Here is a 16,720-nt window from a genome sequence, read left to right as displayed (position 1 = left end):
ATATATATAAATGGTGTGTACTACAAAGCAGTGAAGTTCGTCTAATGAAGGTAACATGTTTTATTTAAATTAAAATTTAGCTTCGATTGAAATGTCCATGTAAGAGATTGTCAAAATGTACTAATAAAATACAAAATTGATTAGATAATAGTATGTTCACATTGTTTTAACCAATCACGACGTAGTGAATCAATACAATGTACCGACGAATATAACAACTGCGGGAGCCGCATCGCATGAGCATTTTTCGCTTTCATAATCGTCAATGTATACTTGACTCTGATGGAAAACCTGTTGATCGATCGATCTCATCTCAAATTCATTTTCTCACGAACCGAATACTATTCAGTCAAGTTACACTCAGCAAAACATTTTGAAATTTGTTTTCGAAAAGCTAATGTGTCTTGTAATCGAACATCAATCATTAATTGAACTTGTACCGAAATATTTAACAAAAATATCACAATAAATTCTTTCTCTCTCTCTTTCTCTTTCTGAGAAATGAATAATCAAAAAGTGTAATGAATGCATCTATGAAAAATACTAAACTGCTACAATGAATGACAATACTATTATCAATCGTTCCGAAGGAAAATCGAATTAAGTAAGTACTAAATTTAATTCGGGCTTTCAAAAGCAGAGATTTTGAAAGCTTAATGGGCTAGTGCTGAATATAGAAAACAATCAATAAATAATAAACCAAGATATTAGCAATCTAAATTTGACTGGAAATTTAATTATAATTGATCCGTAATAAGTTTGTATTAAAAAGCAAAAGAAAAAAATCAAGTGCTCGCATGCGATGAAAACGATTTTTTCTGCTATTTGCAACTTCACATCGGTGAGCGCATAAATTTATTATTGCATAATAACCCATATATCGCAACGGTCGATTCGATTGGGATTTATTAGTTCATTTTTGGATCGACAGTTACTTTCATCGTGCGTTTTGTCAATCAGTGTTTGTTTGTGTACGCATAATCACAAATGCGGAAATCGATGGTAAGTAAATTTTGTTTTCATGCATGACTCAATTCGAAAAACAATTGTAAAAAAGATATGAACATGGTACTTCAACAATGTAAAGAACGATGAAATCGATAACAGTAAAATTTAAAGTGACCCTAGTTCATTTAATGATCAATAATATCTCTCTCCATCCATCACTATTTCATCATATTTATGCCACTTGTGCCAACATTAATGAAATTGGGCCAAAATAATTGGCAAAATTGTTGTTTTTTATCGTTTTTCAATCGGGGTCAAGAGTCTTAGTTTTCCTATCGTGTAGCAAGTCGATGAAAATAAAATTTGGAGAATATTGTGCAAAATGTTTTTCTCGCAAAAAAAAACCATCTGCGAGACAATACAGTTTAATTAAAATGACGCTGAAGTCCGATTCCGTGTCAGATATCATTTATCACTGAGTCCACATGCCGTATCTTTGTCACGGTTAAATGCACCCGATGTAAACGGTTAATTTTCTTCACTTTTCCTTCATTTAATTTAATGAACTTCCATTGAATTTCTTTGAGCATAGGCGAGTCGGTCGATGTGCATGAAGCAAAGTTATGTAAATACACATTTAAACACATACCGCCACGCAAATTCATTGCTTATTTTATTAATTTTTTTCTCTCTTCAACAATATGCGTACACGTGTGCGAGTCAAATAGACAACTATTGAATTGTTACGCTTCGAATTTTCTATGTCTACGTGATCCAACTCAAATGCGACACCAAAATTATCACGTTTGACTTTCATTCAAGTCGGAAGAAATAAAATCAATACCTCTCTATATGCATATTTTGGGTTCAAAGAAACAATATTCTCTCACACTGATGACGTCTAGTTTTCATGAGAAATATTATAATTTTTGGAAAAAAATGAAGAAAAAAACTTGTTATTTTTTTAAATAATATAGATTCTATACCAAATATTGCCTAATTTCCGTTTAAATTCTCATTTAAATCATACCAAATTATACAGCTTAAATTTTAGCCAAAAAAACTTTTAAGCGATACAAAATTATTTGCTTCGAATTACTCTGTTTTGCCACATTCCTTGCTTTTACTTTTCAATACAAATTTAATGCAAAATCGCAGTAAATTAGAGAAAAACTTGACTTTTACTGTACGCTTACTTCTTTTTGAATAAAAAAAGAATCTTAATCGACATAGAAAGAGGCAATGATTTTCTTTTGTAGATTCAGTTAGCTCGAATCGCATATATTGTGTTTTTTATCGATAGCATTGGAGAGAAAAGTGTGTGTATGCCCAAAATCGACAATAAACAATCGAGACGGGCAAGAGATGTTGCTTTCGTTGAGTGCGCACATTTCGCTCTCTTCTTTGCCATTCCTTCCGAATTGCGTAATTCTCATAATACATTTTCAATATAGTGTAATGAAATTTATTGGCGAGTTACAATTTTATTCAAACGATTATGTGCACATATAATCGAACAACAAAAACGACCGCTTACTTTGCCTGAGCAACAGCAGCGGCATGGTTTTTTTTGTGTTCGGATTTATAAAAAGAATAATGCACGGCAGCCGACACATTGAATATACACGTGATGTTATTGTGGTTTGGATAACAGAAAAATCTTATAGTTTATGCGAAAGCTAAATTTTGTGAGAGAAAATTGTTGATGATATCCAGCGATAGCTAAGTGTGATAATTTGCATATAATTTGGAGAGTCAACTATTTGACTGTTGAAATACCGCTTTGATGAAAGTGTTGCGACACTTTTTACTGTTCATGATTGTAATTTATAAATAGAAAATCATAATAATTTGTGATAAATTATTATTATCAACTAATTTTACTACAATTTGGTTTGATATATTTGTTGTTTTATTTTTAAAACTGTACAAAATAAATAGAATTAAAGATTTTTTCTTCATAGCAAAAATAATAAAGATAAACTCTAGGGGAATTTATCTGTTCGCGAATACATATTATTCGATGGTTTTGGAGTAAAATTCATATGTTACGAGAACATTCGCAGAGCATTCGCAAAATACGGCACAATATGTCAATCAAATTCTGATTTGGCGGCACATCAATTGAATATATACTATGCATATATTCGGCCCCCCCTATCCAGCCCGACAAAATTTGCGATTGACTTGAAACCTTTTTAGGGATTTAGTGACTAATTTGTGATAATCTGTGACACCAATATTTCGGCCCATGGAATAGACCTTCGGCCAATTTTGGCCATTTTTCTATTTAGGCCTATTGGCCAAAAAGTCTCTTAGCAAAATTTTGAATAAAAGCAAAAAATGAAAATCTAATGATGCAGAATTTTAGTGATTAATTTGTGACTCACAAATATGACTTTAGATTTTCGATACGACATCTGGTGGACATATTATGAACAAAAAATTGAAAAATGCACAAAAATGATTTTAATCGAAAATTTGAAAAGGCTTTTCATAAAAATGGGCAAACTTATAAAAATTCTTCGACATAATTTTAGTGACTAATTTGTGACTCCCAAAAATGTCAACATTTGAATTTGTGACACAACGTGTGTGATAGAAACTAGGGGCAGAGCAGTACTAGAATAATAATTTTTGCTTATAGTAATTCTATGTTGTGAGTAGTAATCCGTATCAATCCGCAGTAATACACACTTGTGTAAATTCTAACAGCAGTGCAATGACGTTTTATGTGTACGTTGTGTATTACATTTGTTAGGAATAAAGCGATCGTCGTATATTTCGGATGAGACATTTTATTGTTGAAAAATGGAAAATAACGAATTTAATTTAATAAATATCGAATAAATTGTTTCAATCCGCAATATACGACGATCGCTTTATTCCTAAAAAATGTAATAAACAACGTACACATAAAACGTCATTGCACTGCTGTTAGAATTTACACAAGTGTGTATTACTGCGGATTAATACCAGTGATGGTTTTTTCCTATCTGAATAGCGCTAGCTATTCGCAGTGTTTGAACAGCATTGCTGCCCAGATGCTGAATCGAAGCGGTTGCCGCACGCGTTTTGTACCACACAACATATTGTCATATAGTCTAAGTAACCAGTGAGCTCACAGAGTATGATACACTAATACCATAGTCAGTAACAAACGCATGTCGAACAGAGAATGAACGCGAACGTATATGCTCTGTGTGGTACAAACGAAGTGTGTTGCGCGTGCGGCAACCGCTACGATTCAGCATCTGGGCAGCAATGCTGTACAGGCGCTGCGAATAGCTAGCGCTATTCAGATAGGAAAAAACCATCACTGATTAATACTGATTACTACTCACAACATAGAATTACTTTAAGGAAAAATTATTATCCTAGTACTGCTCTGCCCCTAGTTTCTATCACACACGTTGTGTCACAAATTCAAATGTTGACATTTTTGAAAGTCACAAATTGGTCACTAAAAGATAACACCATTTATTTGGATCTACGTATTCGATTTGCAAAATTTCATTCAACTTCGACTTTTAGTGAGAAAATCGAAATATTGAGATTTTTGTCACACACGTCGTGTCACAAATTCAAATGTTGTCATTTTTGAGAGTCACAAATTGGTCACTAAAATTATGTCGAAGAATTTTTATAATTTTGCCCATTTTTATGAAAAGCGTTTTCAAATTTTCGATTAAAATCATTTTTGTGCATTTTTCAATTTTTTGTTCATAATATGTCCACCAGATGTCGTGTCAAAAATCTAACGTCATATTTGTGAGTCACAAATTAATCACTAAAATTCTGCATCATTAGATTTTCATTTTTTACTTTTATTCAAAATTTCGCTAAGAGACTTTTTGGCCAATAGGCCTAAATAGAAAAATGGCCAAAACTGACCGAAATATTGGTGTCACAAATTATCACAAATGAATCGTTGCGGCGAAAGAGTAGCTCTTATTTTTCTCCAAATAATACTGCAACATAAAGTTTTTTATGAATAGTTTATTTGTTGTATTACAACAAATAAACCGTGTGAAAAAAACTTCATGTTGCAGTATTATTTGGAGAAAAATAAGAGCTACTCTTTCGCCGCAACGATTCAAATTAGTCACTAAATCCCTAAAAAGGTTTTAAGTCAATCACAAAAATTTGTCGGGCTGGATAGGGGGGGCCATATATTCACAGTGTTTTGATTGAGATGAAAACCCCTAGGATTAACTTGTCAATGATATTCAGATATTTTTATCAATACACACATCAATAACACAGTGTATGTGGTTCTTCACGACAAGTGTCTATCGTTGGAAAACGAAAAAAAATATTTGATGCCAGTTAAGACTTTGAAATCTGATCACAAATTAAAAAGAGCGACCACCATTCACAACGCAGTATAACTATGTCCATTCTTGTACAGAATATGTCATCAAATTTCCTTCTTTCATATTTTTCTGTTAACAACAGTAATAATGTACAATTAAAATCCAATTTGACAGCGAAATATCGTACGTGCGAATGAGTATTTGATCAAGTTTAAAATTGGTTAAGATACGTGAATTATATAATACAGTTGGGGCGTATATTGGCAGAAAGTGCGCCAGCAAAATTCGCAATTACGGGTAAATGGGTTATACGTGTGTTTAATCACATTTATCGTCGATATATATATATATTCAAACGATCTTGTTTTTATTTTTGCGTACATTTTTTATGATAAACACAACAATGTCGTAACATAAGATAGTGAATCCTCTTGCATATGTATATACATTTCACCAATGGTATCAATGCGAAAATTTTAACGTGACATAATTTCATTGGCCGATACTTTTTTTTATATATCACACACGCATACGTGCACACTTGGTTATGCCAGCAACATTTCCTTGACCATAAATTTGAGTAATATGTAAACGAAACCGAAAGACCGATGAAGAAAAAAAAAACTTACATGGCGGTGTGAGAGATTGCACGTAGCTAAGATTCACACAGATGATAATGTTTGATTTCGGAACCGACGAATGTTAACATTTATGAGCATGGTAAAGAATATTGAGCATGTTTTCACCAATAATAATTTCGTTTTGCTTTTATTAAATTTTCAATTTAAAGTTCAAACCTCGAACTTGGTAACTTACGAAATATCCATGCAATGCAGTCAAAACTAAAGTTCCGGTCGTCTTACATGGTTTCACCACTATTAAGAGAGAAAAAATGGTGTAAATGCAAGCCATGATCAAGAAAAATTTAAATCTTTAACAATTATGCATCGCCGGAGGGAAAAAGAAATACCTATGACGAAATAAAATGCACCAATGAAAGAGAAGTTGCGAAAATCAGTCATATGAAAACGGTAGTTTGGAAACTAAATCTTCTCTTCTTCTTCTGATAATGTTACATTTTGATAATAATGCAATGCATTATTTCAGTTTGGTATGAACGTGTCGAATCGTACACGTACACCAAAAATACCGACACTCGGACGTATACAATGAAGAGAAGAAAAAAAAGATCGAAATCGCCCCGCTCTCGTCGTTGTCGTTTAAACAGAAGAAGAAAAATCAATTCGTTTTCGTATGTAAGCACTGTGATGTTTTGTTGTGTGTGCCTTTGCGCAGCCAATTTCCATTTCAACCAAACCAAGACAAGTATTTTGTGTGTACAATGAAGTCGTTTATTTATTTAACCAGCTCTTTTTTTTTCAAAAAAAAAAAATGCACACATAAATAAATTCCCGTTGCCGAAGTCATAACGAAATATTTATTTTCAATTTACTTTTGGCTTTTCTTTCGCACAGCGACTCTGTGTAGCGCGTGGATTCGAAAACGTCATCATCGTGTGTACAATGTGAGATTCCATTGTCAGTTTTTCGATCAGTTGATATAAATCGCTTGCGCTTGAATGACGTGTGTGTGCTCTAGCTGCGTTCATTTAGTTTTTATTTATTTTTTTTACGATACGAAATAAACTGCAGAAAACAACAACAACGCCGATCAAACACTACACACAAGCACACCTTTCTCCCCAACAACAACCATTTGATATAAGTTTTCGGAAATATCGTTAATCAGACGGTAGGCATTCATTGGCCATTACAAGAATTAGCTCAGTCAATTGAAAAACAATTCACTCAACAAAACGTATACACAAACCGTAGTTTTGCTTCCGGAGAACGGTATGGAATTTTTTTCCCGTTGACTTATTACAGCGATAGATAACATTAGTATCGCATTGGTAGCAGAAATAAAAACGAAACAAAAAAAAAATAAAGAAACCAAAACAAAACAAAAAATTGTGTTAGCAAAATCAAACTCTCTCGGGTAATCATATGGTTTTCGAATTTTACACATGGTGTGCATTTCGTTCGTGTAAACAAGTGCTTTCAATCTGCGCGCGGAATGCAACAAAGGTGCATGTTGATCGAAAAAGAAAGGAAACGGTACCACAAAACTTTGTTTACTTTTTATTGGACAAGCTGAACAAATTGATATGTGTGGCTATTTTAATTTAATTTTGTACGACTCAACCCGATAATAAACAACGTATCGAATTCAAGTGATCTCTCGATTAAAGACAGAAGACCTCATTTCATGGATTGTGACTAAAAAATTGCATGCATTCATGTTGCAATATAAAATTTCACTAAATTTACGTCGTTTGAGAATCAACTTTGTTTAAAAGAGTGTTAAAAGTAGATGCCGATTCCATTCAGGAAAAAGTGATCAGACGACTTTTTTTTCGTTGAACTTATAAAATCAGCTTGAACTTTAAAAAAAGAGTGTAATCGGAGCTTGAAATATCATATTATTTATTAGTACCATGTGTTAGCGAATCAATCTCGAAAGAGTGTGTTTATCAAAGTAAAAACAGAACTATTCGGCCCTCACTTATGTAATCAATAATCAACAGTACAAATAAATTCTCGTGTGTCAAAACCAAAACCAAATATTTGCATATCAAGAGTAGAATAAATAGACGATTTTAAAGTGATGTTAACTATTACAAGAATACAGTGAAAATGGTAAGGGTAACTAACTTATGATCGATTGTTTATAAATTTATGACCATATCTCTGTGTACGATTAAAAAACCAAACAATAAACAAATAAATTAATGCATAATCTATTAGCTAATAATCGTTAAGTATTAGCTAACAGGCAATTTGAATGTATCTGAATTTGTGTCACAAAACCGAAACATGAAATAAATTTAAAAAAAAACGATCAGCGGAAGACTCGAACTTTCTCAGTTAATAACAATGAAGCAATACGAAGCGCATGTATTGATCATGTTAGCCGAGAAAACGAATGAAAGCAAGCATGTATTTTTTTAAATTCAACAATATAATTTATTTAAATAATAATCGTGAGCTGTTTGTACAAGTGTTAGTAGGCAACACACTCGCATATGATGACCCACTAAAAGTGGCTACTCTCTGAAGCGCACTTCTTTTTTTCTTCTCTTCCTTCATTTTTGCAATGATTATTTTTGAATCGTCTTCGAATTGAAAGGCAATCGGTGTGTTATTAACACTTGTGACTGTTTGGTGCTACACAATTTCATAACAAGATGGTGAACGCATCAGAAGTGAAATAATACATCGAACGAGATTTAGATAAGTGAAAATGTCGAAATATGGGAAGGTGCAGGAGAAAGAGAATGAAAGAAGATTAAGAAATGTAGTGGTCGTCCATTGCGTCTCAAGTAATATTTTAATTACTTTAAATGGGCGCCAATTAACATCTCGTCTCTCAGCTTTTCGTAAACTCAATTGAATCAACTAATGCTCGAAAAATGGCCTTTCAAGTGCAAGCAAAGCAAGTGAGAGTGAATCTCTTTGTAAATACATAATTTGTGATTTTTTTTTTCTTTTCTGCATTCACTGATTTTGCGACAAATCTCGGTTTTGTTGTCACTTTGTTATTGTTTGTATAATATTTTATCGTTTCGTATCTAGCCGATTGTTCGCTCTGAATACATTTGGTTTTCATTCATTTGCTATATTTATAAATGTTCCATCTGTTCACACGTTACACGAATTGTCAGTAAATTTTGATTTCATAATATTGTCACAGATGAAAATCGATCGAAATTTGCGATAGAGAAAGTTGTAACATTTTTGTTGGAACTGTTTTGTATATATGATTTACGTTATAAGATAAAGACGTCATTTTGCATGATTTGTTTGTCAGAAATCTCCGATAATCTTTTGGTACGTTATAAAATCTCATTAAGCAAAAAAAAATCCACACTTTTTTTTTGCAAATCAAATTGAACTCAAATTTATTTTAAATTCAAGTTCACGTTAATTATACAAATTAAAAAGGCAATTAAATAAAAGAAAGAGTGAAGGAATTGAATGCATTTTCAATGCAATACACATCTTTACGTCGCACAGTAGCCATCGGATACAATCGTAGATACTCACAATTTATCACTTTTCTTTTTACACAATCTACACAGCAGCAGCTGACGAACATAGCAGCTCTCTCAGAAATTGTTATCTATTTAGTGTGGGGTTGCTGTGTTGGGTGTGTGACATGGCAAATAAAAATGCATATAATTTCTTATGCAATTCAAATGCGCTAATGATTGGTTGTGACAGATTGAGATGTGTAGCCGTTAGTTTCAAATAATGAAAACGCAAAATATACCACCAAGAGATGTCATCGGCACCAGGTTTTTGAACAAGTATTTCCCGTTTCGCATTTTATTAAAGAAATCACGCAATAAAGATAATACACACAATTGCATTTCAAAATATATGATTAACCCATATCATACCACTGTTCGATCTATCGAACCGGATTCTCCATTATTTTCTTTTCGTCTCTCTTTTTACTGTGATTGAATTTTCACGTTTCGATATATCGAATTTTGGCGCAAAAAATAAATTATATTTAAAAAAATAAATCACAATTTATTGATTTTGACATCAACTCGTATTTCCAAGAAATGTATACATATGGTTTTTCATTTTCATACGATATGGGTTAAATTGGTTTTGGTTCAAGTGCAACTCTGTCCATAATTTCTCCGTACGTTTACATAAGTCAATGGCCAAATATTGAATGTTGTGATAAAATTGAATATTTGCTTGCAATTGATCCAATCTCACGTTTTATTGTTGTTGTCTTTTTTTCTCGAACTTCGTAAAGATTTTGTTTGGCAATTTCTATTTGCTTTAACTTTCACTGTTCTACGCTCATCGAAAATCATCAATATCAACGTGTGAATTGTATTTCACAATGAAATGTTCAAATATGAATCAGTGGCGCTACAATATAAGGTGTGTCATTTTCCCTAGCATTTTTCTCTCTCTCTTGTAAATTCAAGAACGAATTTTATATATTTTTCACCGAACGCAGAGTTTCCAAGTAAATTGAATTTTTTCGACGTCTCACTCATTTGAAGCGACGCAAAACCACAGTTTGAAAAAAGAAAATATTGCAAATGTTTGTGTTATCATTATTTTAATTATTTGTTTTGAATGCTTTTTGTCATAGCAATTTTTTTACTAACTGACTTTTGTTATAAATGCGTATTCATTCATGCTCAATGTTGACTCATTGATTTTGTTGGCAAATATGTTAAGCCAAACGAACTTAATCCAAAATAAAAACTCTGCTGTGAATCATAAGTAAAAATCATGACTCCCGAAATTCTCTAAACTGCTATATCAAACGTAAATAAATAAATGTCACTAGAATTCTTCGGGTGTTATGTATAAATGCTTGTTAATTGCATGACATATTTGAAAATGTCAAAAGTTATATAAGATTAACAGAATTCTTCCGTCACGCTCTGAGGAAACAATTCGGTGTCTTAATTATTTCAGCGCTTGTCGAGTCATCTCATTCAACAATGGTACATAAGTTGCGCGATGTTGAAATCTCTGCACGGTCTTTGTGTCAATACGCTGTTCGTTTTTTCCCGCTTTAATCATTTGATAAATTAAACGAATTACCGTCATCTTTTACCATCCATCACGTTTGCCATATTTTTTCTCTCATTTTTTTCTCTGTTTCACATTCACCGTTAATCATCAACAATTTGTTTAGCATTAACGATGATTGAAAACACACCTTGGAATATCTATTTGTTTTAATCTTGAATTCGCGTATTTGTCGTATTTTCTTGCATTGTACACAATATGATACCGCATGTATCACGTATGACAGTTTTCGAAATTCTGTGTACATTCAAACAACGAATTCGATTCGGTTTGAATGCGGAAATGCAATGCTCTTTCAAGAATACTTTCCATATTACACTACGCAAATTATGGCAAATTTAATTTCCATTTTCATCAAACTTAGGCGAAGCGTGAATGATCATTAATGTCGTTAATGATTGAATGCATTACATTAAACACATTCACTTTAAATTCATGCACAATTCCATGTTATGTGTTGCATCGGTCACCGATTCATTGTATTGCATCGGTCACCGATTAATTTAAACAATAGACTGGTCTGTTATTTCAAGGTTCATGTGTACTTATGCAAGTGGTAAAATTTGAAATTTGTGTCCCGTCACAAACAACCAAATGTCTTCATATCGTTACATTATTTTTGTTTTGTTTTCATAATGTCTTCTGTGTTACTTCGAACAATCAGCTCGAATGTGCAAAAATTAAATCATCGAAATATATGCATTTCTCACTTGCCGTTTCACAAGTGCAGATTATAAATGTTGAGTTTATGTTGGGTTGCGCTTTCAAATTATGTCAAGTGATTTTTATGGTAAACCATCGAATCATGCAAAATGAGTTGCTCTTTTCCTGTAGGCGATACAGAGAAGGGACCTATCTACATTTAATTCCACTGATTAATGGCGAAATTTTCACGGTGTGGAGTTTGTGCGCGTATTTTATGTGCACAAAACATGCAAACGGTTCGGTGTTTTTGGCCAAAGAAATTAAATAGTCAAATCGCGCCAGTCGCCCTTTTTATATCCGATGAAAAGCGCACAAATTTTAGATAAGCACATCGTAATTAAGCATTTGTACAAAGGCAAAAGATAAACATCGTTTGAATTTTAAACAAAAAAAAACTTTAAAATTGATATTATACTTGAGTACAACGTCAAATTAAAAAAAAAGTAACAAACAAAACAAACATAAGAAAGTGATTCCTTATTACTAAACATCAAGTATTAATAATACTTGTCATATATCGATGAGGCGAAACCAACTCTATCTGCAGAAAATCACAATGAAATACACGCGGTGTGTGCATCTATTTTCAATCTTGAAGCGAATGCAAATGCAGAGAACAAAAACGAAAAAAAAAATGAGTGAAAGAGCGAAATAGATTCGAAATACGAAAACAAAAGACCACCTCAAACGCTTTATTACAAAATCATTTAAATGCACTTGTCAGTCATGTTTCTTCGACATTCCATGTTTATGTTACGTTGCCATTGTTTAGTATTGCCGCCGCACTTATTTAATAATTCGTAACTAAAACCTTTTTTTCTCTGTCACTTATTTTATTGCTTGGTTTGCGTTCGTACGCTTTTTACACAAGTTTTGCATTTTACGTCGTCGGTGTTTTTTTATTTCTCTCTCTCTTCTCTCTGTCTTCATGTTTTATGTGTGTTATTGTTCGTTGACATGATTGTTAGACTTGTCTATCGTATTTTGCGCTCTTTGTTTTTATGAAGTTTGCTTGAAGATTTTTTTCTCGTTTTTTGCTGTGTAATTTTCCTTCTCCTTTTCTTCGTTCGACCCGCTTTTATAAATCTGTGCATATGCACAATTGTTACAATGAACGAACACGCATGCAATGCAATCCATTTCAATTTCAAATAATAACAAGCACACACACACACACACACACACACACACACACACACACACACACACCGAACAATGCATGCTTACGACGGTGTAACACTTGAGACCTTTAACTTGTTAACTTGTTGAAAATGTGTCCTTGGCTCAATTCAAATTAACCAACCAAATGCAATGATTATCTTTTCTGACTGTTGTTGTTTTAGTATTTCATCTATTTTAATAAAACTTGGTAAATGAACTCTCGTTATCGAATATTATGTACGAGATAATTCTACGAAAATGCTATGCAATTTTTACGATCCAACGAGGTCACGCAGATGAAATAACATAACAGAAATATGAACTACATAAAATATATTCAAGACCAGTACATTTTTCACTCTAATGATGATGTCTTCTCTTATTTTATTTTATTTTTTGTTTCAGAATTGAAATCAAGTCGTCACGCAAAACTGATCGGAATTTCGTCGACGAGAATCATCATCCATTGTGTTTTTTTGGTTTCGAGATTGCTGCTTTTTTTGTTCGAGAATGAATATTACATTGAATGAAATTATTTGTTTGAAAGTAAAAGTTAATTGGCAATTGAAACTAATAAATTACGATAAAATATTCATTTGGACTCATTTTTAAATTCTCGAAACAAAGCCGAAATCGAAAGCTAGCGTAGCAACTTATATATGAATGATAAAAAAAAAACAATTGACAAGAGAAGGAAAAACGAACACTATATTTGAAGGTAAAAAATAAATAGCTAAACGAAATATTGTGAGAAAATCAACAAGCAAACATTCACAAACGAAATGGTACTGAATATACTGATTGCATCGACTGTGATAAAGTCAACGTTTGGCGTCGTTACCACTAGTCTTTGGTTAATACCATTATTATTGGCTGCAATTTCCTATTATCGCTATGATCGTGTCGATCCCGAATCACGACCAATCGATCAAAAAATCCTCTATGCTCAATATGACTTCATTATTATTGGCAGTGGTTCGGCAGGTAAATATATGCATTTATTTTCAAATAAGTTTTCTGCATTTGAATTATTTTTAAAGTTTTAATGAAGAAAAAAAACGGTTATAATTGCGATATATTTTAATATTTTCGTAGGTGCTGTGGTAGCAAATCGATTAAGTGAGATCAAACATTGGCGTATACTTTTGTTGGAAGCCGGTCCCGATGAAAATGAAATTTCTGACGTAAGAATACACAAAATTATGAATTATTTCTTTGGAAAGTGAAACATAAACACTTTTTCTTTGCTTGTAGGTACCTTCGCTTGCCGCATATTTGCAGTTAAGTAAATTGGATTGGGGATATAAAACTGAACCGAGTAATAAATCATGTTTGGGCATGAAGAACAATCGTTGTAATTGGCCAAGAGGCAAAGTATTAGGTGGATCATCAGTATTGAACTATATGTTATATGTGCGAGGCAATAAACACGATTATGAATTATGGGAATCGCTCGGTAATCCGGGATGGGGTTGGAAAAATGTGTTACATTACTTCAAAAAGTCCGAAGACAATCGAAATCCATATTTGGCAAAACCGCCGTATCATTCAAAAGGTGGCTATCTAACAGTACAAGAGTCGCCATGGCATACGCCACTCGTAGCTGCATTTGTTGAGGCGGGAACCGAATTGGGCTATGAAAATCGTGATATAAATGGTGAAAAGCAGCAAGGATTCATGATTGCACAGGGCACAATTCGACGCGGAAGTCGTTGCAGTACAGCAAAGGCGTTTATTCGGCCGGTTCGTTTGCGAAAAAATTTGCATGTTGCAATGAATGCCCATGTAACTCGGTTATTAATTGACGATATCAAAATGCAAGCGACTGGCGTTGAATTTGTTCGCTATGGAAAGAAGTATCGTATCTCAGCCCGACGTGAAGTTATTTTATCAGCTGGTGCTATAAATAGTCCACAATTGCTAATGCTCAGTGGCATTGGTCCGAGAGCACATTTGGAACAACATGGAATTCGTGTTATCAAAGATTTAGCAGTCGGTGAAAATTTACAAGATCACGTCGGCATGGGAGGAATGACATTTTTGGTATGTTTTAAATTCAATTATAACAAATAGATGTTTATTTTTTTTTAAAGTAATTTGTACTGAATGATTTTGGCATTTCTTAGGTCGATAAACCAATTGCAATTATTCAAGATCGTTTTAATCCAGCAACAACAACAAATCAATATGTATTGAATGAACGTGGTCCAATGACTACGCTGGGTGGGGTTGAAGGATTGGCGTTTGTGACAACAAAATTAGGAAATCATTCGATTGATTGGCCAGACATTCAATTCCACATGGCACCAGCTTCAATCAATTCAGATGCTGGTGCACGAATTAAAAAAGTTCTCGGCATAAAAGAAAGTTTATATCAATCGGTTTATGCGCCAATTGCCAAGTGAGTCAATAGTTTTGTTTCATTTTGTTTTTAAATGTTACACAATCATTTACCGGTGTTTTATTATAATTTTTTGTTTCAACAGCAAAGACGCTTGGACTATAATGCCATTGTTGTTGCGTCCACGATCACGTGGATGGGTTAGATTACGTAGCAAAAATCCATTTGATTATCCACTTATGGATCCAAATTATTTTGGCGATCGTTTCGACATTGACACATTGGTGGAAGGTGCAAAAATTGCATTAAAAGTTGCCGAAGGCACCAAAGTATTTAAACAATTTGGATCAAGAATTCATAGAATACCATTTCCAAATTGTAAGCAACATAAATTTATGTCCGATCCATATATCGAGTGTCATATTAGAACCATTTCAATGACAATCTATCATCCGGTTGGTACATGCAAAATGGGACCGGACTATGATCCAGAAGCTGTTGTCGATCCACGATTACGAGTTTATGGTATCAAAGGACTTAGAGTTATCGATGCCAGTATTAGTAAGTTTTTAGTAATAAACAAATGTATTTTTTTTTTTTTTTTTTTTTTCAAGATTTTTAATTTCAAAAATCCTTCCATAGTGCCTACAATTTCCAGTGGTAACACAAATGCTCCAGTGATCATGATCGGTGAAAAGGGAGCCGACTTAATTAAAGAAGATTGGCTTACCACCTATACCCTTCGAATAGTGAAAGAATAAATGCGAAAAATACATTTAGAGATCAGAAACGAGAGACCTCCTCATCAACAACCCCAAAATTCATATCACTTACAATGTCAAATGCATCGACTTAAATAATATGCATATAAGTTACAATAATTATTTGTGTACATACCCTAATTTAAGTGCTAGACTGATAATTTACAAGTCACGTGTTGGGTCAATTCCACTTCGAATTCAATGGATTTCGATTGGAAGAGACTCTGGATAATGATGAGATTGATATGGAAATTGATAGGTCAGTCGAAATAGAGAATCTGCGGCACAAATGAACATTTAAAAAAAAAATCGAACACGTAAGTTGAATGTGCCATACGAATGATTTTTTTTTTGTTGAAAAAATTGAAATGTTTTTGAATTGAACAGTTTATTCCAATCAATATGTAGCAGTTCACCAGCAATCATCCATTTTTGTTTTTATTTTGTTTTTTAGTCGTTTTTAAGTTTGATAGAGTTAATATATTAAGATTGTTATAAATTATAGAAAGAAAATACACGAAATGACCAAATAAATAATTGTTTGAAATATAGAATGGAGGGAACGATCGACTTTACTTATATTTGTTACCATATTTTCTAGAAAATAGCTTAAATCATTGCTGAACAAAAGATTTGAAGCGACATTTTTGTATACTTTCTTTGAAAAATACCTGGGATTGTTCCTCTGACGAGAAGGAATGGCGAAGAGAAGGAGTAGGATTTTTAAATGGGATCAAAAGGTACAATTATGAAAAGTTCAATACAAAATTTGATTAAAACGCACAGTTTTTATGAGTTTTGATCTTTTTTGATATTTTTTTCTTGACTTAGTTTGCGAATACAATTTACAGTTTT

At 32.9% G+C, this 16,720-nt stretch overlaps 1 protein-coding gene across 1 annotated transcript; it reads left to right on the top strand.

Annotated features, from left to right (window-relative positions):
• The first annotated feature begins 6,807 nt into the window (after positions 1 to 6,807).
• Positions 6,808 to 16,383, top strand: LOC116345524 (glucose dehydrogenase [FAD, quinone]-like). The gene is made up of 7 exons (XM_031774960.1): positions 6,808 to 7,963; positions 13,169 to 13,747; positions 13,859 to 13,947; positions 14,018 to 14,806; positions 14,890 to 15,164; positions 15,250 to 15,665; positions 15,747 to 16,383. Exons 2-7 carry the CDS (start codon positions 13,546 to 13,548, stop codon positions 15,863 to 15,865), a joined length of 1,890 nt encoding a protein of 629 aa, XP_031630820.1. The 5' UTR covers positions 6,808 to 7,963; positions 13,169 to 13,545; the 3' UTR covers positions 15,866 to 16,383.
• The last annotated feature ends 337 nt before the right edge of the window (positions 16,384 to 16,720 follow it).

This window comes from Contarinia nasturtii, unplaced genomic scaffold (assembly GCF_009176525.2).
Source record: "Contarinia nasturtii isolate CC-2019 unplaced genomic scaffold, AAFC_CNas_1.1 Cnas_scaffold_1305, whole genome shotgun sequence".
Classification (NCBI taxonomy): domain Eukaryota; kingdom Metazoa; phylum Arthropoda; class Insecta; order Diptera; family Cecidomyiidae; genus Contarinia; species Contarinia nasturtii.
The sequence above is the reverse complement of the archived record's forward strand: the minus strand, read 5'-3'. Positions and strand labels throughout refer to the sequence as shown.